Below are 23,342 nucleotides of genomic sequence, written 5' to 3' on the forward strand. Positions count from 1 at the left end.
GTCGGAGGGAGGGAGGCGGGTGCAGACCCCGGCAGTCCGGGCTCCGGAAATGCGATGGAAAACCGTGCTGGAGTCACCGTTTGCGGCCGTGTGCGCGTCTCCGACTCTGAGGTTCTGCGAAACAGCCCGAGACGAACCCCCAGGCACGAAGACGGGCGGCCACCTGGCCCAGAGAACTGGGGAGACGGTAGCTTCAATGCTGCGCGGCCCACCCGAAGACGACGTCCACACCGTTCGCAGGAGAGCAGCGGGCCTGAGGCCGTGCCAGCGGCTAGCTGCCCCACGCCGCGTTCTTGGCGCTGGCTTACAGCTCGGGACACTGTGTTGTCATGTCCTACGGAGGGAGGTTAAGGCACTTACCCGCGTTCGCACAGCTGATAAGTGTGAGAGCCCAGAGCCAGAAAACTTGGTGAAGAAAAAAAAAAGAAACCATAACCCCCCCCCCCCAATCATGGCCCTGGCCTGGCAGGTTTTCTCAGTGGCGTCCATTTCTAAGTGGTTATTGAAGCTCGCTCATAACTAAGTGTGAGACACTGGGCTACAGCCGTGCGTAAAGACACGCGACCTCCCTTTCCTGCAGCTGACCTTAATGGTGAGTGCCATGGAAGAAAGAAAATGATGGGATACAGTGAGTTGTAGGGTTACTTTGGGTAAGGTGGTCCATGATGGCCCTTGTCAGGTGATAGTGCTAAGGCTTAAAAGTTGAGAAAAACCTATTCTGCAAAGAGTTGAAGAAGGGATAGCAACTGAAAGGTCCTGAAATGAGAACAAGACAAGAGTTGTCATAATTTTCCAAGTGGGAACAATAGAGGTAATCATGTTGTGGGTTGAATTGTGTCCCTCCGAAATTCATCAGAGTTTTGTATTGGATTCTGACTGTATTTGGAGATAGGGTCTTTAAAAAAGTGGTTAAGTTAAAACGAGGCCCTTAGGGTAGGTCCTAATCCAGTCTGACTGGTGTCTCTATAAGAGGAAGAAATTAGACACAAGGAGACCCCAGGGTTGCATGCATCCAGAGGGAACACTATGTGACAAGGACGAGAAGATGGCCATCTGCACACAAGGAGAGTGGCCTCAGAAGAAATCAGTTCTGCTGACACCCTGATCTTGAACTTACAGCCTCCAGAACTGTGAAAATAAAGTTTTAAGCCACCTGGTCTGTAGTGTTTCATTATGGTAGCCAGAGCAAACTAATACACCACATAATTAGCGATAGATAACAATTATAATAATAATAACCCTGTAAGAAAAGTATGGGGTTCATGAGCGGGTATAGCAAAGGCACCTAAACCTTTCTGGCCTGGAAAATGGAGGGACTGTTAAAGGTGTGACATTGTAGTTGAGATCTGAAAGGGGACAATTTAGCCTCAGGAATAGCTTTCCAATCAATCTTAGTTTTGTGCTACCATCACTTCCATGCATACATGGGACACATTTGTAGGAGTTCTGACAATACTAACTCCATCTTGTTCATGTTTCCTTAGTGACCTCTCTTGGGGTTATATGTCCCAGGCCCCTTGGAGATGAATATACGTACCTTAGAAATGCCCACAAAGGCTGGGATGAGGAGAGGCTTGTCTGGCGTCTCATTAATTTGTTAGAGATAATGTAGTTTTTCCCCTTCTTGACACGGTGGTGCCAATAGATAACTGAAGGTTAGCTGTCAGGTGTGTGCAAGCCCTTTGAGGTGCGTTTGAACCCTTTGATCTCAGTACAATGCCCTTCTGCATGTCTCTTCCCTTTATAAAATTTGTACATTAAGGTGTGGATTTTTCAGAGAATAACTATGCAGCTGCTGCAGATTGTTCTCTGCCCAGTCCCCCTTCTCAGTAAGTTACCCTGAATGAAACTCTATGTAAACTGTATGGAGTGACCTGCTTCGTTTTCCAGTCTCAAAGTGCCTTCTCAGTTTGGGGGATACTTTATTGTCTCTGCTCCACCTTCTAACAACATTTCAACCTGCAAAACTGAAATTCTGTACCCATTAAACATTAATTCCCCATTCTCTCCTTCTCTGTAACTACCATTCTATTTTTTATCTCTGAATTTGACTTCTGTTTAGAATTTTGAAAGAAGTTCTGTGGGGGCAGAGGTGAAGAAGTGACCCAGTCTGCTCTCTACGTCCAGGAAACTGCCTGACTATGAACTAGATCTTGAAGGATGAGCATATGTCTTGACAACTTAAGAGGAAAACAATTCCTGGCAGAAATAAGAGCATATGTACATCACCTAAGGATGCTAGGAGCTGCACACCTTCCCTATGGACCTCTTGTTACCAGTCTACTTGCACACTGGATTCTGATTCATTTTCATGAAACTGGCTTCATCATGTCACTCTCCAACTCCAAAATTTATAATAACTTACTGTCTGAGGGATAAAGGTCAAATTCTTGAACCTGATACTCAAATTTCTACATTTTTATTTGACAATGGAAATACTTAAAACTAGTCACCAAAGGCTCTTCCCACCCATCAAAATGTAATAAATGAGAAGTGACTTAAGAGTAGTAATGTAATTTTAACTTTGAATTAAACCACCTGACTGGAAAGATTACTCCTTGATAGCTCTTTGCTACTAAATTATAGAATACAGAAGATGACTCTCACACTCAATAATGTGTTGACCTGTTTCAGTTACAAAGTCAAGGAAATGTCATTTTGGGAGAAGAGATACTTCTGTAGGTCTTCACACAATTCTGAATCCGTTCATAATGGAATTTGTTGGAAGTGTGAAAACTTCCCAATTCTTCCAGTTACTAGATACATCAAGAAAAGGTCCCCTGAGTCTCTTCACTCTTGTAGCAGATCTAAGACTGCAGCCCAATACAGTAAGCTTAGTCATATATAGCTACTGAGCACTTGAAATGTGGCTATTGTGACTGAGGAACTGAATATTTAATTTTAGTTAAATTTTTTTTTTAAAAGATTTTATTTATTTATTTGACAGAGAGACAGGGAGAGAGGGCACACAAGCAGGGGGAGTGGGAGAGGGAGAAGCAGGCTTCCCACTGGGCAGGGAGCCAGATGCGGAGCTTGATCCCAGGACCCTGGGATCATGACCTGAGCTGAAGGGAGATGCTTAATGACTAGGCCACCCAGGCGCCCCTAATTTTAGTTAAATTTAAAAACGAGTAGTGTAAAATATTTTCTCATTATACACATTTTAGTTTTGGAAGGGCTACATTTCACTTTAACCTTTGAAAATCTAGTGTCGAAGTTGAGGTGAGCTATACATGTAAAATACATGGTACGTTTCAAAGCCTTGGAACAACAAAACAAAATGTCTCAGTGGTTTTTATATTGACGATGTTGAAATAATAGTTCATATGGCTTGCTTTAAATAAAATTTGGCATTAAAATTAATTTCATGTTTCTTTTTTTTAATGATGCCATGATAAAATTTAAAATTACATGGATCACATTTCTTCCTCTCTGTTAGTTTTTCTTTTGCAACTATCAAAAATTGATAATGGCTTATTAAATGGGGATTTATTAGAAGGATACTGGATAGTTTCTAGACGTAATGGTCTGAGAACAAGGCCAAGTTAAATGATGAGAAACCAGGGCAGCCCAAGGATTTCAGAAGCAGGAATTAACTTAGTGCCACTGCAACAATGACAAACACCAACTGATTTCTCTGCTCTTAGGACACTCAGGCTTTCAAAGTCTAAGAGAGAGTCAAGACCTGATTATAGTTCTTGTAGGACTACAAAATGGGGGAGGGTAGTTCTTTAAAGAGAAACTGGGTGCTGTAACCCACAGAAGAGATAATGTTTGTAATAGCCAAAATAGCAGTGTCAAATACAAATACCCATTTGAGGCAAGAAGGAAGAGAGTTCTGTTGACATAGCCCTGAAGGACAAATTATTGGTAGAGCCACAGTTGGGAGAAACTCAAATCCAACATCAAATCTACTCTTAACTGCTCACCTCGTTCATTTGATAATCTAGTGTTTATTGGCTGCCTTTTATATGCAAATTGTGACTAGGCCAACCCGCTAAAAAAAACCTAATTTGTATAATAACATCCTTTTTGCTCTTAGATTTAGTTACTTACCAAGTCCTGTTATCAATTACTTGTTTGTGGATATCTTGGTTTAATTAGAACTTAATGCCGAAAGTTGCCTTACAGGACATACAGGTGAATAGTTCCTAAATATTGGTTAGATGTAGTTATGACAGAATTATCAGGAAAAATTAAAACACATCGAAACAAAAAATCATCCTTATGCCTGGGTGATTTTGATGATCAGTCAGGATTTGGACACTGCTGAGTTAGATGAATCTCCTAATTGTGTATACTGAATTGCATCAACTCAGTCAGGATTCAGGTTTGTGAACTTCCCATTTAGCATTTTTATTGTGCCCCTGTTCATCCTTTCTTTTCCATTGTCACAAGCCTATCCTTGAACTTAATGGCTAAGTCTTACTACTTTATGATTGTGTGATAGGTAGGCTCCTATTTTTTATACCCCGTCTTTTTCATTCTTTAACAAATATTTTTGAGCATCTGTTTTGTTCCTGGCCCTTTGATAGGTGCTAGGGGAACTACCCCTCCCCTGAGGATATGCCACAGACAAGATCTAGTTCCTAAAGACTTAGAGATATGAGTTATGGCAGGGAACCTAATCTGGCTTTGAGGAGCTTGGAGAGCCTTCCTTGGGGAAGTGACATCTAAGCTGAGATCAGAAAGGGAAAGGGCTGAGGAGTGAAGGAGTGTTTCAGTGAGGTGGAAAGGGGTTTGAATAATGCCTATGGTATAAGTGACAAGCCTGGAGAGGCAAGCTAGGGCCAGATCTCTAAAGGCCATATGCTAAGTCATTAGGATTTTCAAAGACACTGTGCAGCTATTGAATTGTTTTGAGAAGAAAGACACTTCAAAATTGTACGATAGAATTATGTCATTCTTGAGATCACTCTGGCTGAAGAGGAGTAGGGAAATGGAGCAAGGAAAAACAAAAGTCATCTCAAAAATTCTTTTAGATTACTCTTACTCATTTCTTCTAATTTCTTTTTTAAACTAGTTAATCCTATTATGAGATAAAATCCAGGCTGATGGTCTAGGCTTCCTATACCTGTCATCTAGCCTTATTTCTTAGCCCTCCCTGTCTTGTATACCTCAATTTAGTGTCCTCTAGCTAAACCGATCTAGACAGTGTGCCTCCAAACATTCCACATTTACCACCCCCCGCATGCAAATATTTGTACTGCCTTCTATTTCTGGAACGATGCCTGGAATAATGTCTTTCAGCTTTTCAAATCCTGCCCATCACTCAGAACCCAATTCAGATTTCGCCTTCCTCTTAACATCAACTGAAAATGATCATTTCCTTTTTCATTTCAAATGATGATAGGGCTGTTTTATAGTTTCAGTGTTTAGTTATACACTACCTTTTATTGTTACCTAACATGACGGCAGGTGCAGGAGGACAGTTCTGAGTTTTATAGTTACCTGAATCTTTCATAGCTTCAAGCAGATACTTATTGAGTGGATAAGTGAAAACTGCTCTTTAAAATGGGTGAGACAGCATCTTTAAAATTATTCACACTCTTTAATAACATGTAAGCCCCAGAATGCCTAACCAATTCTATCTAGCTGAATTGACATTTAAAAATTTTTTTTCATTTTACTAAACAAAACAAAACAAAAAAATAATGAAAGGCCAAGGATGTGGTAATGAAACCAGGTTATTTTCCTGTACTAATTCTATTCAAAATATTCTGTTCAGTTAAAAGATACATCTTCAGACTTTTGTGGAAGTTTCCAAAGAAGCCAGTTGCCATGGGGATTATGAAAAGGAAAAAATTTAAAAATATGACCAATTTATACAAATGAAGCCACCATGTCCAAACCTGAAAGACCTTTTTGAAGGATGGAGGAAGTCTTCAGAAAGAAAAAGAATGTGGAAATAAAGTATTAGGGGAACATGTATGATTGTGGAAGTCAAGCCACAGCTAAGATGGATGTTTATTTTCCCCAAGGGGAAATTGTGTGTTTACTACTTATAAGGAGGAACAAAAGAAAGGTCTTAAAGCAGAGAGCTGTAGGCACTAGTCTTCTTTTTTACCCATGGCAAGTTCTTTTTACTCAAAAAAGGAGAGATCAGGTTATAGAAGTCAAAGCCAGTAGTTGAAAAGGAGGCTGTTGGGAATTTGAACCAAACCATTTGCGCTAGGAAAAAAACCAAAAAAACCCCAAAACAACTCTCTTTAAATAAACTTTATATCTTTTGAATTTTTTAAAGGAAGATAAGTGTCTTTGATTACAAACTGTTATAATCTCTTTCCTTTATTGGATATGCCTGCAGTTGTTTCTTTGTTTTGTTTTTCTCCATTTCATGAGGTTTGACCATGATCTACTTCCACCATTGGGTGGCAGCCTAAATTGCAACCCCTTAAGAAGTGAATTCATCTTTGGCATTGGGTTCTGTGAATTTGACCCTACAAATGACAACTTTGCACAGATGTTTTTAAATGAAATGTTGAATAAAATTTTCCTCTTCTGTCTGACAAGAATGTGTGTGAGACAGAGAGCAAGAGAATACAACAAAGCTAAGAAAATATCTAGTGACCAGTGACCATGTCTGGAAGAAAATCTTCTCTTGGATTAAGCCATTTTGCTCCTGCACATCTACTCTCAACAGCTCAAGAGCCACCAAACCCTCTTAACTCTGAGAGGATCAAATGAGACAATATGTGAAAATACCTTACCAAATGTGCAAAGCTGTGTAGATGTGAAGGATGGTAATTACAGCATGAATGCAGGTTGGTTTTCTAGCACTTTTATTGGCATGGTTGCTTTTTAAATGGAGTAGACTGTATGAATTAGCAAACACAAACCCAAATCTATAAAAATTATTGCACCTCTTTAAAGTTCACTTAAACCTGAATCTAAGATCTCATACTTCTGGGCTGGCAGGAATTAACTATTTATTAGTGCTCTCCTGGCCCAAATATTGTGCAAAGTTTCAGGGTCTTAAATGCTGCTGAAGCATAGATAAAAATTCCTCTGGTCACTGATCATTAGGTCTCACTGGATAATATGGAGATGGCCATTGTTCAGCCAGCTTGGTCATTTTAGATTCTGCTCCTCCACAGTTTATAGTCCATACTTGGTGTTCAAAAATCTTTGAAAGGACTAGGGGTCAAGTATCAACCTCTTTGAGTGCACCTCACAGATCCTTCCTTTCCTTTCCAGATTCTGGGTCTCACTGGGCCTTCTGAATCCTGACCTCTTTCCAATACCGAGAAAACTTTAACTCATCCTTTTTTTGTCCCAGAATTCTGGCTATCCCATCTGCCTCCAGGCCACATAGATATACCTCTAGTCAGCGTAGGCTTTAACAAAAGTCAGGAAGAGCTGTAGAAAACACGCCAACTTCTGCTCTGTGCCCTACTAGGTAGTAAGGGCTTGGTTGCCTTCTTGGAACTATTGATGTTTGTGTAGAGCAAAACAGAAACTAAAAACTCAAAACATTATTCTGCTCCTCTGGCAAAATAAAGGCTTTCTCTTGGCTTCAGCAGGGCAGAATTTTGGTGAGTGCATTCCGGATCGAATGTGTCCTTCTGTCTGGGTGAACAGAGCACACATTATGTTCTTGATTTCTTGATTCTACATACACTAGAGAAATGTTTTCCTTTTTTCATCCAGCTGCAATAATTCCAATGTAACAGAAAAAGGAAAACACTTCCTCATTAACTCTAAAAAGCAATAATTATAATAGTTTATAATTTACACTTGTTGATAAATACCTCCCATAACATTAGTGAACATTGCTTCTCTGGGTTGGTTATTGTATTTGGATTTTTATAGTAGCATTCAAACTACAAGGAAGCTAAGTTGCTTTCATGTGTGCTGCTTAGGGGATAGGCATTAGGAATGATGAATTTTGTTGATTAATCTAATCAGAAATTAATTGCTATGGGGCACCTGGATGGCTCAGTCAGTTAAGCCTCTGACTCTAGATTTCGGCTGGGGTCATGGTTTCAGGGTATGAGATCAAGCCCAGCTTGGGGCTCCGAGCTCAGAGGGGAGTCTGCTTAAGATTCTGTCCCTCCCTCCCTCTGCCCCTCCCCACCATGCTCTCTCTCTCGCTCTCATTCTTTCTCTAAGATAAATGAATAAATCTTAAAAAAAAAAAGAAAAAGAAATTGGGGCACCTGGGAGGCTCAGTCAGTTAAGCAACTGACTCTTGGTTTCTGCTCGGGTCATGATCTCAGGGCCCTCAGATCGAGCCCCACGTTGGGCTCTGAGCTCAGTGTGGAGTCTACCTCTCTCTCCCTTTGCTCCTCCCTGCTGTCTCTCTCTCTGGAATAAATGAATAAAATCTTTAAAAAATTAATTGCTCTAGGGGCGCCTGGGTGGCTCAGTTGGTTGAGCGACTGCCTTCGGCTCAGGTCGTGATCCTGGAGTCCCGGGATCGAGTCCCGCATCAGGCTCCCTGCTCGGCAGGGAGTCTGCTTCTCCCTCTGACCCTCCCCCTTCTCATGCTCTCTCTCTCTTAAATAAATAAAATCATGGGGCGCCTGGGTGGCTCAGTTGGTTAAGCGACTGCCTTCGGCTCAGGTCATGATCCTGGAATCCCGGGATCGAGTCCCATGTCAGGCTCCCTGCTCGGCAGGGAGTCTGCTTCTCCCTCTGACCCTCTTCCCTCTCATGCTCTCTGTCTCTCATTCTCTCTCTCGCAAATAAATAAATAAAATCTTTAAAAAAAAAAAATTAATTGCTCTAAATTGAAAATATAGCTCTTTGGCATTTAGTAGGTCAATTTTAAGGATAGAAAATAATTAAAATTTTTTTATTATGGAAAACTTCAAAATACTCAAAAGTACAGAGAATAGGAGTCTAACATTCATACACTCAACAACCAGCTTTATTATCAACTCTTGGCCAATCTTGTTTTATTTATGTCCCCCAAATTTCCTTCTCTCCATCCCTCTTCCAATTATTTTGAAGCAAATCCTAGGCATCATATATTTTATCTGTAAAGATTTCAGTAGGTATCTCTAAATGGTAAGAACGTAAAAAAAAAAAAAAAAAACCGGAACATAATCACAATGCCATCATCACACTTATAAGTTAAACAATGATGTAAGAATACTTTATTCTGCTTTTCATCATTTATCTTATTTGTTTTCTTAAAATTTAATATTAAATTTATGTCAACAGTATAAATCTAAGCATATTAACATATCCTGAAAGATATCCAGGATATGTTGTCAAGTGAAAGAGCAAGTCATAGAATAATTTTTATAACAGGCTTTACTTGTATTTGAAAAATTATAAATAACTATATTTTTGTTTAAACATGTAAAAGGATTAGAAACATACCTCAAGCCAAGAACTGTTGTTACTTTTTAAAGTAAGAATAATCAGGGTTGGTATTGGGGATGGGAAAAGGACTTTCACTTCTAACCTATTCTTCAGTAGTTTTTATTTTAAAAAATGCATATTACTTTTGGAACTAAATTTTCAAAAAAGAATTTATGAAAGGAAGAATTTAAAAATAAATTATGTCGGGCGCCTGGGTGGCTCAGTTGGTTAAGCGACTGCCTTCGGCTCAGGTCATGATCCTGGAGTCCCGGGATCGAGTCCCACATCGGGCTCCCTGCTCGGCGGGGAGTCTGCTTCTCCCTCTGACCCTACCCCCTCTCATGTGCTTGCTCTCTCTCACTCTCTCTCTCAAATAAATAAATAAAATCTTTAAAAAAAAAAAATAAATAAATTATGTCAACAGGTAAAATGAGAGACATTCTTAGGTCAGGATGTCCTGTCCAGATATTGTCTCTCAGTTGAATAATCTTACTCCTGGGTTAGTAAGAGTAGTGGTTAGCATGCATGTGTGCCTGGCTATGTGCCAGGCACTTTCGACAGGTGCTTCTAATCTGATTACTTATGGTCTCACCATTAACCCTTTGAGGTGAGTATTCCCATTTCTCAGATAAAGAAACACAGTGTAGAGCAGTTGAATAACCTGCCAGAAGTTTGGAAGAGGCTGAACAGGCTTGGAACTGAGGTCCTGGGACTCTTTGCCCACTCTTTAATCACTTCAGTGAACTTCCACTTCCCTTGGTTTTGAAGTTCTCACTATTACAGAATGAATTTTGTTATTTCAGTTTGTACTGGTTTGACTCTTTTGTTTTTAAATTTCTATATCAGCCTCAACTACTCCATTTTACTCTAAACTCAATGGCTCAGGCAAGACAAGGATAATTCCTCTCATTTCTCCCCTTCATTCATAGAATCTGACTGGCCTGAAGGACTAAGGGGAGAAAGGATCCAAAAAGAATTTCATGCTTTCCTGATTCAAGAAACATTTCAATAATAGGCAGATGGTTCTTGTCATGAGTGGCTTTCTGTGCAGTTCTCCAGCTGCCTAACCTTTCTTTCTTGGTGGAAAAATGTCATAAAGCTCTTCTTAATTTATCTATTCCATAAACATAGGACAAAGAGATTACAAGTGTGTAAGAATAGAAGTGCCCAGCACTTTTATTTGCAATATATTCCAAATGATAGATGTCAACAAGCTGTAACTATCCTTTTTAAAAAGTTATGGATTAGTTCTTGCATACTGTAGTAGCAAATTTATTTTTCACAACTTGACCTTAGCACCAACAATGCTTTGGACTTGTTTTTGGTCATTTTTTGTTTGTTTGGAATAACAAACTTATCATTTAACATAAAAGGAATGCAATAGGAAAGCAAATTTGTCTATAAAACAATATACCTCCACATACAAACACTATGATACATAAATTCTTTTTGTATTCACATTATTATATCCCTTATCTATCCCTTATCTATTGGAGATAATTGAGATATTACTGTGTGCCCCAAAGAAAAGTCTTTAACCCAAAGAAATTTGATCCTTACAAAATTCTGCTGAAATTATTCAAGTGATTATTTAAGAAGATGAGTAGTTTGAAGTTTTCTATCCTTTGCATGCCTTTGCTCTACCATCCCATCAAGGATCATAGGAGCTCCACAGACTAGGTTGAGAAAATGCCACTGACAAGACAGAGTCTTCCAGAACTTAGACCATTTGATGTCCCTCTTTACACACAGTGAAAAAGTGTAGCAAGTAGGAACTTCACTGACCACAGAAAGGTACTGTCCAATCTTGCTTGTATTATTAAAATAAGATTCCAAATTTTAATCACTTAGATTTAAAATTTTGCCCTTCAGACAAGCTGAATGATAGGTCACTTTACTGGATAATTCACACTGTTTAGAGATATAATTTTAATATTTATTCTTTTGCAAATGTATAGCTATACTCTTTGTCTCTGTGTCTAGATTCCCCAAAGAAGATATTTGAGAAATTTCATAAATACTCATAATTATGTTTGGTGAGATGGTTTAAAATAATTCAATTCTAACTCTTTTAGGAGGCTTAGACAGAGGTGAGACTTTTTGCTCTGAAGGGGGAAGAATTTTCTACTGCCTAATGTCCGAAAATATTGTAGCATACTTTGGGAGATCTTTAGTTAATTTACAAGTCATATTGTAGGAAACCCTGCTCTGTAGCCTGCCTTCTAAGTAGGTCTCACACCAGTGTCTGGGGCAATTCATGAATTTAGTCTAATAAACTGCAACCTTATTCCTCCAAGGAGTTGTATTTTTCCTGTGACTTGTATACCATTGTTGGCTTTTTAGTTATTTCTTCCTCTGGATCATCTTGCAGTTGTTAGTAGAGTGTCCAGATATGGGTGTTTGGTCATGTATAGTAAGTATAACTTTAATATAAATTATTTGGCAGAGGAGGATGACTGTAAGGTCAAGGCTTTCTTGACATTTTAAGTGTTAGGTTTGGAAATTTTCTACCCAACTTTCTGTTTAACTCATTAGGAAAGTGGCTCTGACAAGGTCAGGCAATTAGTGGCAATTCCAGGACTAGAGAGGTTGTGGTGCTCTACAGTTAAGTGCTTTGGCTCTGACATCCCAGGGTCTGGGTTTGAATCCTGCTCCGGCCACTTATGAGTTGTATGGTCTTGTGCAATTTATATCACCTCTCTGTGCCTCAGTTTCCACATTTGAAAACAGGATGATCATAATACATAGTTTATAAGGCTATTATGAGGATTAAATAAATGAAGTGAATTAAACACTTAGCACAGTGCCTGGTATATAATGAGTACTGAATAAATGCTGTTAGAATTGGAACTCTTGTCTCCTACCTCTCAGTTGATTGCTTTATAGTTGCACCACATTGTTTCTCCTGATATCCTTTAAAGATAGTAAAATATTGTAATAGTGTTATTTCTCATTAAATATTTCAGTTGGCTAAATATTTCAGAAAAGAATACATATTTAACAAATGTCATCTTGACCATTTTTTTCCACGTGAGAGATGAACACATAATAAATGAAGAATTTGGAATGAAATGAAAAATTAAGTGATGTATGTTTGAGTATATTCAGGTAGCACATTATATAATAAATTACTTTTTAATACAGCTATGATTCCTAATTTGCATAAACAATTGGCCACTTTAGTGGCTCGTTAGATAAATTGAGCCCAACTAACCAATACAAATGTATTACAAATGCATATCTGGAATGTGAAACAGTTCCTGGAAACTCATTGGAACTGAAATTTCCAGTAAAGGAAACCCTTGATTTTTCAATAAAAGAGGAAATATCTGTTCTGGGTTCATGTAGATGATACGGATTTAGCAATGGTTTGTTCTTTGATTATAATCACTGAGTGCCTTTTAAAGAGAGATTCATGTCTTTGCAGCTCTCTGTGGAGACATACTGTTATAGCAACAGTGGCTAATCTTATATGCATGATACTGTCTACCAGTTAGATCGTTAGTGTCACTTCTGTGCATTGAGATGTGTGCAGTGAGTTGTGAGCTCTATTTCTATTCTTATTAGATATATGTGGCAGACACTCTGGGCTTCCTGCTCCCCTGTCATTCTCACTAGCCATGTTTCTTGCTCGTAGAACCCTGATTTTTCTCAAATACTGGGTGGCCACGTGCTTTAAGGGAAGTTGGGGTTTCCCTTAGCCTTGAGGGGAAGTGAATCTTGAGTAGTCCAAACAAACATTCTAATTCTAATTATTGTCCTTCCAGTGACTGATCTAGACATGAGTATGTGACATAATTTTGGCCAACGAAAACAAAATTTTTGAGGAGGATGGTGCTTCCGTGTAAAATTTGTGTGTATAAGGAAACACTTCTGTCTCTGATTTTTGTCATCTTTATGTGTTGCCTGGAATTGCAGAAGCCAATCTGAGCACCTTGAGGAGGTGCTAGCCTCAGGGGAGAAGCCAACATGCTTATATTTGCAGAGTAGACAGACGGAAAGGACCTGGGTCCTTCTTGATATCTGTGAATTACCAGGTGAACTCACCCTGAAGCTACTCTACCTCTGGACCTCTTATTTTCTAATATAATAAAAGACATTATTTAAGCCAATTTTACTCAGCTTTCTTTTTTCAATAGAAACATGCTAATTGATGCAATGTAAAATCATCTAATTATAATTCTGGTCTCTTTGTACTCTTTGCCTGTAGTTGCCAAAATGAGCCGAAGTCTGAAAATTGCTCAGTAGGACCAGGCATGGGGCTTTTCATGTGGTTTCACTTGCCAATAACCACTCTCTTGATAACTGTAAGTATTTCGACTTCTCTTAACCCGTGACATTTCTTTATACCTTGAGTTAGTGTTTTAGGTACAATCATATAAATATTAAATTATATAATTATTAATCTCACAGGGTTCCATTTTTGTTGCAGTTTCTTTTTCCTCTTTTAAGTTCTTTGGTTATTCTGGGACACAACACTGAATGGGGAATCACCTCAGTCAGCGCAAGGAATGATGTAGACCTTTCGTTACCTTAGCATAGCCATCTCCTTTGAGCTGACATATTGTTTTCCTAATAAAAATGCTTAATTTAGATGGCTTAAAAATGAACTTTCCTCCTTTTTTTAAAGTCAGGAGCACAGAATCATGTAATAGCAGCTGAACTTTAGAAGACTGAACATACGTGAATTGGGATTTGTGTTGTGATAAATTAAACAAAAAATTAATTTGACATATATTTCAGATATATTTAATTTTTCTGCTGAGTGATTACTAGACATGGATGTTAATTCATGTAAATCACCAGGGTTACAGTTTATAGGCACCTTATAAAATGAATGCGTTTGGATAATGATCAAGCCTATAGGGAAGTCTTACCATCTTTAGAAAATCCTCCTCAATTCATTTCTCTCCTTAATAAGTTGCTCCATTTTTGCTACGATCCCTTGAAATGCCGTTACCATGTACAGTTACTGACATAATAGCATCTCCCTTTACTTTGTGAGTAACTCTTCTTTGAATGTCATGGTTTCATGAGGAGATTTGTCATCGGACCCATTAGGGGACCAAACCATGAAAGTAGAGGATGGGGTCTCAGTCAAGGGTGACACTATGCAGTCAGGTGTTTCATTCTAGACAAAGCAAATTGTGAATGAACTGAACAGATGGGTCTGTTCAGAGAGACTCTTAGGAAAGTCGCCAGGTGGGGCCTGAGCCTTTGGCATCGCTGGTTAGTGATTCATTCTTTTCTTGGAAATAAACTAATAGACTGTGATCATTGTTCTTAACCAAAGAACAAAGTCCTATACCCTTTTCTGGCACACAGGCTGCAGTACATTTACAGTGAGGAGGAAAATAAGAAATATCTACAGAAAGCTTTAAAAATACCCGTGTAAAGCCTATTAATTTAGAATACCTGCCTGCCAGCACTTTTTGGTAGGTATGTCTATGGAGAGAGATTGGGAAGAAACTTGTTCTTTCCCGTCCCATATAAGGCAGAACAAAGATGTAACTCGATGTTACTATGTGTTTCTGATTTCTGCCCATAAACAAGTAAAACCTTTTTCCGAATTCTGTCTACTTGCTGGGAAACCTTCCTCTAATTCATCCCTGCAGAAACTCACCAGTAGGGGGTGAAACTCCTTTCCACACTCCACTCCCTAACTGAGCAATGCTAGCTTGGATGATAAAGATTCTCACCTTTAGGCAGAGTGCTGGAAGTACAATGAGTTATAATGAAATATTGTTTGGCATTGCATTTGATAGGAGATAAGAAGTGCTTAATATTCTTTTATGAGTCTTTATCTTCTGGCATCCTGAAATTTCCTCCCCATCACAGTATAAAGAATTAAAGTACAGTTTATGTTGAGATGGGAGACATCCCCAATTTTGGGGAATCCTAGGACAAGACCTACAAATTCTGTCTTTAATGGCATGCATGAGGCCCACAGCCTCAGATTAGTGTTGAATCCCTAGCAACTTTGGTGAATAAGAATGAATATTTGTGGGGGCCAAGAGGGTTACGTAGCTATTGTGCCAGAATCTATAAGCTTGATTGCTTTGGTGCATCTTGTGAAGAGTGAAATAATAAAGTCTTTTTGAAAATTTTAGTCTGTCTCATTTGTAGTAAGGAGTACCAAGAAAATTGTGTGTGTGTGTGTGTGTGTTTATGAAAAATCACAAGGCAGAGCTGTGGTCACTTGGTCAGCCCTCCTGTCCTTCAGGAGCAGCTCCTTCAAGTGCTGAAAGCTTCCGTTTCATTTTAATAAGGGAGGTGATATTCTCATGTAGTAAATACACACAGCCTTATCTAATTATAGAATAGATCCCATTTGTTTTCACATGTCAGGTATTCTTAACATGTTTTGCAAGCATTTTTTGTCCAGTTTCTACCATATACTGTAAGCTCTTTGCATGAACAGATTTTCTGTATTCCGATTCTTTTATATTCTTATGGGTGACACCCACTGCAAATTGCAGGGATTAAGTAAATCCTGATAACTTGCCAGTTTTAACTAATAGATAAGATAGTGCTTTAAGGGTTATAAAAAACTTTAGCCATTAACAGCAGGAGTTGTCTTAAGCTCTTTTCTTTCCTATTTTAATGAAGATTTTTTTTATAGCGGTATTACAGACAAACATTATATTAGTTTTAGGCATATAGCATAATGATTTGATATTTATATATATTGCAAAATGATCACCACAATAAGACTAGCTAACATCCATCACCATTCGTAGTTACAGTTTTTTGGTTTTGTTTTGTTTTTGGTTATGGGAACTTTTAAAATTTACTCTTTTAGCAGTTTCAAATATGCAATACAGTATTAACTATAGTCACCATTTAAGCTCTTGAAGAATACATTTAGGGAAGGATGTGTAAACATTTTAGTTAGTAGCATTCTTCCTATGATTTCTACTTCTTAAAGAAAGTAACAGTAGATGTAATTAAATATTTTAGCTACTGTCATTGTCAAATCTGTTAAGCACATAATTGTCCAGTATATGCTTTTTTTGGTATACATCCCCTTTGACCATATCTTACTTGTTGTTTTGTTTTTCAGCATCTTTTCATTGTTAGTTTCATTGTTAGTTTTCCTGTCTAGTCAAGTAAGATGTTAAGTACAGGAGGGAGGCTGGGTCTCTGGGGTGTCAAGATTTCTCTTTTCCCTTGGCTTATTTGATCCATTACTTGCTTTGTATCTCCAGAGTACCCCCCTGACCCACAATTAGCATTTAATGGCAACCATGGGGCCCATAGTTTCGGAGATACTCAGGGACCCAAGGCTGCAGCTGAAGCAAGAAGAAAACACACCAAAATAGATAGATCTGCCTTGGTTAATGAAGATCACAGATGGAAATACTTTTTTTCCCCCTGTGGACATGGTGGGATTTTTTTTAGAACTGATGCTATTAATCAATCTGTCCTAAAACAGAAACAGTTGCAAATATGTAATACAGAGTATCAGTGGAATGGAAAACAAACCTTTAACTAAGCCTGATTTTTTTGAAGTTGGAAAATGTTGCCAGCCTGTTTTTTATGTAATTGAAAATGTTTAGAAGCTTTCCTGAAGAGTTGATTAATATATCAAAATCAAAAAAGGCAATTTTGAGTCTAATTTTGTTTGTTTACTGTGTAATACAGGATTCTTGGCTTTGAAATTCTGCCATGCAGGGTGAAAAATGACTGTCAGTGTGAAACAGAGTAGTCTATTGAAAAGAACATTGTGTCTAATAGGGAACAGCTGATACCAGCCCAATGCTCACTCTGAAATTACAATATCTCAATCAGTCTGACTGATTCCTGTGGATAAAGGAGAGTCCAGATTTGGCCAAGGGGAGCAAAAGTAGGGGGAGGGAGGGAGTCTCTTGTCTCACCCACCTCTTGGTGCAAGAATCCTAAAATGGGGAGTTGATGGGGAGGCACTGTGGTGTAGGCTGGAGGAACTAGGATAATTTGGGACCTTGATAAGCTGCATAGACTGCAGTTTCCATACAGAGATAGAAGTGACATTGTGAGGGAAGGGTTGCATAGCTTCTCTAGGACGGCGTAGAATTTTAATGTGCTCCCAGAAGCTTTTCCAAGGACTTCTTGATTTTCTAAATCTGAATGAACTAAAATAGGTAGTTACATTTTGGTACTCAGCTTTTGGAGGAAGACACCATGGTTCAAGAAAACTGGGTTGGGGGGGCTTGCTGGCTTAGTCGGTAGAGCATGCAACTCTTGATCTTGGGGTTGTGAGTTTGAGCCCCATGCTGGATGTAGAGATTACTTAAGAAAATTAAGAATCTTTAAAAAAATAAAAACTTAACTGTGCTAGAAAAAAAAATGAGTGAACTCCAACCAAGAGTTTCTGCCTATTTAGTTAAAACAGGAGTACTCAAAGAGGAAAAAATGCCTGTCCTAGAGTGATTTTATGTCCTCCCTTTCTAAGGAAAGTGCCAGTTTCAAATATTTTCTCATTATTTCAATCATTGACATCTCCTCGAAACTCAATATTTTGGTGGCTAAATAGTCCCGGATGATGCACTATATCTGTTAGATGGTCTTTCAAACCCAGAAGCAACACAGAAGTCTTTTTATAGGACCACAGATCTTGGTTTGGGGTTCAGAAAATAAGGTCACTATGTGTAGAATGAGGTTGGACTGAAAAACAATCCACAGATCAACCTAGTTTCTCATCCCTTTGGGTAGATACTAAAGTATCTGGGCCAGGTTGTTTTGTAGCCTCTGCTTGAATATCTCCACTGGTAGACTGGGAGCTCACAGCACAGAAGGCATCTAATTATGAGTAAGCTTTGTATCTGTAGCCAAACCTGTTTCCTATAGCTTCACTCATCAGGGGCAACAGAAAATGTCCTTTTATTTTGTTGTGATGGTTCTTCAATTATGTGGAGGGCTACTTTATCCAGCCTCCCCTTTCCCTCAAGTCAGTCCTCTTCCAGGCCAAGCTTCACCACACCCTCATGAAGCTGACATTCAAAAGGACAAGGCTACCACACAATGTAGGGACATTATTCACATAGAATTTGTTGGCTTTGCAAGACATACATACAGAGACAGACACACACACACACGTATCATGGTATATATAATATTAGATAGTGGTAAGAGCTAGAGTATATAGTATGATATCAGATAATGGCAAGAACTATGTGGAAAGATAAAACAAGATACTCAGGGTATGATAGGGGGCAAATACTATCTTATATCAGGTAGGTTGGCGAAAATCTCCCTAAGGAAGCGACACTGAGGAGAGTCCTGATGGAGGGAGGAAGTGAGCTATGCATGAAGGGAAAGGTTCTAGTCAGAAGGGTATTGATTCATAAATTTAAGCATTTTTGGTATGAATGGTCAACGGGGCATTTATTTCCTTAAAAATACTCATATCTATCAGGTCCCAAGAAAATTAAGAGACTTTCTAAATATGCTTGCCCCAATTAATATGAACCACAGATGAATGTGAGCTTGTTCGGGGCTTTGGGGAGGCACGGAATTTGTTTTTTGTGTTCTTTTTTTTTTTTTTTAAATTTAAATTCAATAATTTAACAGTGTATTGTTAGTTTCAGAGGTAGAGTTCAGTGATTTGTTAGTCTTATATAACACCCAGTGCTCAGGGGCACCTGGGTGGCTCAGTCAGTTAAGCGTCTGCTTTCGGCTCAGGTCATGATCCCAGGGTCCTGGAACCGAGCCCAGGCTCCCTGCTGAGTGGAGGGCCTGCTTCTCCCTCTCCCTCTGCCCCTTCTCCCCACCCCATTTGTCACTCGTGCTATCTCAAATAAATAAATAAAACTTAAAAAAAAATACCCAGTGCTCATTCCATCATGTGCCCTCCTTAACGCCCATCAGCCAGTTACCCCATCCTCCTCCAACCCCCTCCAGTAACCTCCAGTTTGTTTCCTATGATCAAGAGTCTCTTATGGTTTGTCTCCCTCTCTGATTTCGTCTTGTTTCATTTTTCTCTCCCTTCCCCTATGCTCCTCTATTTTGTTTCTTAAATTCCACATATGAGTGAAATCATATAATTGTCTTTCTCTGATTGACTTATTTTGCTTAGCATAATACTTTCTAGTTCCATCCATGTCATTGCAAATGGCAAGATTTCATTTTTTTGATGGCTGAGAAGTATTCCATTGTATATTTATCACATCTTCTTTATCCATTCATCTGTTGATGGACATCTGGGCACTTTCTGTAGTTGGCTATTGTGGACAATGATTTTATAAACACTGGGGTTCAGGGAGGCACAGAATTTGTATCTCCTTGTCCTTATGAAGGCCTTTCTCCCTCTGGTGTTTCTCTCTGAATAAATGTGTGCCTTCATGGAGTGTAAAGCAAAGGGAACCCATCAGCCAGCCCAATCCTCTGCATCAACCCTGGTGATGCACAGGGTGATAGGAACGTCAGCCAGGTTGCTCTCACATCCCTCCCTGTGGGCATGGCACCCCACTCTCACCTGTCCTTAGACCTATGAAAAAGAGGCATGTAGGATCTTTATGTTTCCCCCAATGAATCTGTCCTGGTTCTTAGTGATTACCATGTCCTTTTCTGAGGACTCACAAATCATCTGTCTCATCATTTTAGAGTATTACCATGTTTCAAAACCAAGCTTGCACATCTGTAGATCATGGGATACATGTTTCCCCCCCATGCTGAGAAACTGGAATACTATTTTTCTAGCTCCATTGCCTCAGTACCTTTTCTATTCTCCCTGATTCCTTAAAGATTACTGACAGGGACTCTTAGATAATATCTGCAAAGTCTCTCCATACTCTGGGATGTAATTTGTTTAGGCCTAGAGACTCGAACTCATTTAAAACAGCGAGGTGGTCTCCTGCTATCACCTTACTTACCTCATACTTTAGTGTCTTTTAAACTACATTTATTCAGCCCTCCTGAGTCTAAAGATCATTCTCCTTGATACAGAAGATGGAAATACAATAGAAGTTGTGATATATGACTTTCTCTTTGTTGTTTGTTAATGTTGTATCATCTGCCGCAAGCAGTGAAGTGTGTTTTTTAGGTTCATCTTTTTTACTTTGATTGTAGCTGATTAGGGGTGAGTGTGTTTCAGAGTTTGTGGATGAAAGGCTTAACCATATTTCTCATAAGCATATTTCACAACAGTGCCTATTATGTTCTTTCACTTCAATATTCCTATGCACATTTTATCTTGTTTTAGAAGGCAGTTATTAGCAAAGGCTCTGGAACCATACAACCAGGGGCAAATCTTGGCTGTTCCACTTACTCTAGCAGTAAGACCATGGGCAGATCAGTTTACCTGTCTGCATATAAGTTGTTTCTCTGTAAAATGGAGATAATGCTTACCTTGTAGAATTTGAGAGTTAACAATTTAAATTTCTTTTCTTTCTTTTTTTTTTTTTAAAGATTTTATTTATTTATTTGAGAGAGAGAGCGGTATAAGCAGGGGTGGGGGGTGGGGAGGAGAGGGACAAGCAGACTCTGTGCTGAGTGCAGAGCCTGAAGTGGGACCCAATCTCACTATCCTGAGATCATGACCTGAACCGAAATCAAGAGTCAGATACTTAACCAACTGAGCCACCCCAGCGCCCTGAGAGTAAACAATTTAATAAACACAAAGGTCTTAGAATAGTGTCTGGCATATAGTATGTACTTATCGCCACCACCACCATCATCATTTTTAATGTATTTCTATCATCTTTCAACTATATTTTAAAAATTCTGACCTCATCAGAGAGTTTCCTGGTGAGCCACAGTTTGTCCTTTGGTTAGGGCACATTCAATCCAATTTTTCATATCTTGTATCTCTGTGTATCTAGTGTCAAACAGTGAGACTTGGTATAAACAACAAGGATGTGAGACTCTCAAAGACCATGAATCAACAAAGAATGATTAAATTACATTTAGTATATTCATGGTGGTAGCAAAGTGAATGGACATATTTTTATAAAGACTCTCATTTGAGTCTGGTTTGAAATAAAAAAGGACTTTCTTCTTAGAATCCAAGAGATTCCAAGTAACCTGCGCAGCCATTTCCTAGTTTGAACGATAAAGGAAAACATCCCAGATGACGCCAAACAAATCCACAATAAATCATGGGAATCATAAAATATTGTTTCATAGCAGTATGGAAAGGCAAATTTGCAATCACCAAGGGAACCTTGAGCCTATCAGATCTTTGGGCCATATTAGGACCATTGGAATCTTTGATAGAATTTGGTTGCTACACAGAAGGATTCTTCATCCCCCTGCCTTTATGTTTTCATAATGGATTTCCTTTGGCATAACAGCCATTACATTCTTGGCCTTCTCTGACTGGAGAAGAACTAAACATACTTAAATCTTGGAGCTCTCCTTTCTCCAGGATACTGATATGTGTTGGAAACTTACAGAAGCAGGGTGGGGAAGGTCCTACAGTAGTGTAGGGATGACTGTGATTGGTGGATAAATCTGCCCAATTGAGGAACAGTGTTAGCAAGTCTTTTTGTGCCCAGACCTCAAGGCAAATTCTCTAATTAGTTTTATCAGTAATAATAATAATAAAGCTGATGTTTTGATTTCTATTCATCTCCTGTGTCTTGTTTCTCAATAGATTTTTAACTTCAGAAGGGGTGAGAGGGATATTATTTATTGATTCTCTCATACGTCAAACAAGGAAAACAAGAAGAATAAAGATAAGCAATATTAATTAGCTTTTCTCTTTACATGTAACCAAGATGTGAACCAAGACAGTCTTTAGGCAAACTGTACAAAAATGACCAGATTGACTTCCTCCTGGGAAAATCTGCCCTTATGTCTATCTTTATTCACGGTCAAACAAATACACAAATCTAGAAACCTATGATGAAGAAAATCAGCTATTGGCAGCAACGAGGCAGAGGGAAAAGCTAGACTGAATTGATTGGAAAATGACTCTCAGGATTAGGGTGGGCCTCCTATTATTTAGAAAGGAAGTAGCAGAGTGTCACTGTCCTGGGGCAAAGGGAAAGTTTGAGCAAGACCAAGAGCACAGGTAATGTAGATGCACAGAAACTTAGATTAGAATTTTCTTAAAATAGTTGTCTTGTACGACAATCCATGCAGTGCCTAGATACATTTTTAGTGCCCCCCCCACCTCCCTTAACAAATACATACCAAATTTTATTCTTGCTGAGCTAGAGAGAGCTAAGGAGTCAACTAGAGGTAGAAAGAAAGTAAAATGTGGCCTGGATGTACAGGAGATGGGCTATGGATGCTGAGAACTGGAAAAGTTCGACCAGGTTTAAAAACTAATGAGTATGGGGCACCTGGGTGGCTCAGTTGGTTGGGCGTCTGTCTTTGGCTGAGGTCATGATCCTGGGACCCTGGGATTGAGCCCCACATCAGGGAGCCCACTTCTCCCTCTCCCTGCTGCTCATGCTCTCTCTCGCTATCTGTCTCTCTCTCTCAAAAAAAACAAACCCCAAAACAAAAAACTAATGAGCATGACTGAAACAGATTGACCAGAAGAGAAGACCCTGGATGTGCTAGGCAAAACCTTCCAGGAGTAGAAGGAAATGAGCAGAGGAGAAATTAGAGTTCCCAAGGTGAAGAACCAAGGAGAACCCTGATGAACCACAAAGTTAATGCCAGGAAAGCTTTTAGATAGTGAAGATTCTTTGGGATTCAGATGGAAGAATGGTTTTCCTAGGGGCCAAATACCAGAGTAGAATCTAAATCCAAAATTGGTGAAATACTTATTGATCAACTGCTATATGCCTATCATAGTACTGGGCACTGGTGAATGAATAGTGAGCCAATATGACCTACTCTTGCTCACATGGGGTTTACAACCCAGGGGGAGGTAGAGCCAATTAAAAAGAAAAAGTTGCAAGTGCTCCATGGTGCAGGATGCCATGGGAACACAGAGGCCGTACCTGACCTGGGAGCTGGGAGATAGGTCAGGGAAATCTTTATGGAGAAAGTTCCATCTAAGCTGAGACCTGAAGGACAAATCAGAGTTAGGCAATCAAGGAAGAACATTCCAAACAAAATGAGTAGGATGTGACAGGGCCTGGGGGGATAGGCAA

At 39.1% G+C, this 23,342-nt stretch overlaps 1 protein-coding gene across 1 annotated transcript in view; it reads right to left on the reverse strand.

Annotated features, from left to right (window-relative positions):
* Nucleotides 1–688: 688 nt before the first annotated feature.
* Nucleotides 689–23,342, reverse strand: part of LOC110593846 (thymosin beta-4-like) — a 29,145-nt gene continuing 6,491 nt past the window's right edge. The window contains exon 2 of the mRNA XM_044922070.1: nt 689–756. Within this exon, the coding sequence (XP_044778005.1) occupies nt 689–756 (68 nt within the window). The remainder of the gene's footprint in view (nt 757–23,342) is intronic.

This window comes from Neomonachus schauinslandi, chromosome 16 (assembly GCF_002201575.2).
Source record: "Neomonachus schauinslandi chromosome 16, ASM220157v2, whole genome shotgun sequence".
In the NCBI taxonomy this organism is placed as follows: domain Eukaryota; kingdom Metazoa; phylum Chordata; class Mammalia; order Carnivora; family Phocidae; genus Neomonachus; species Neomonachus schauinslandi.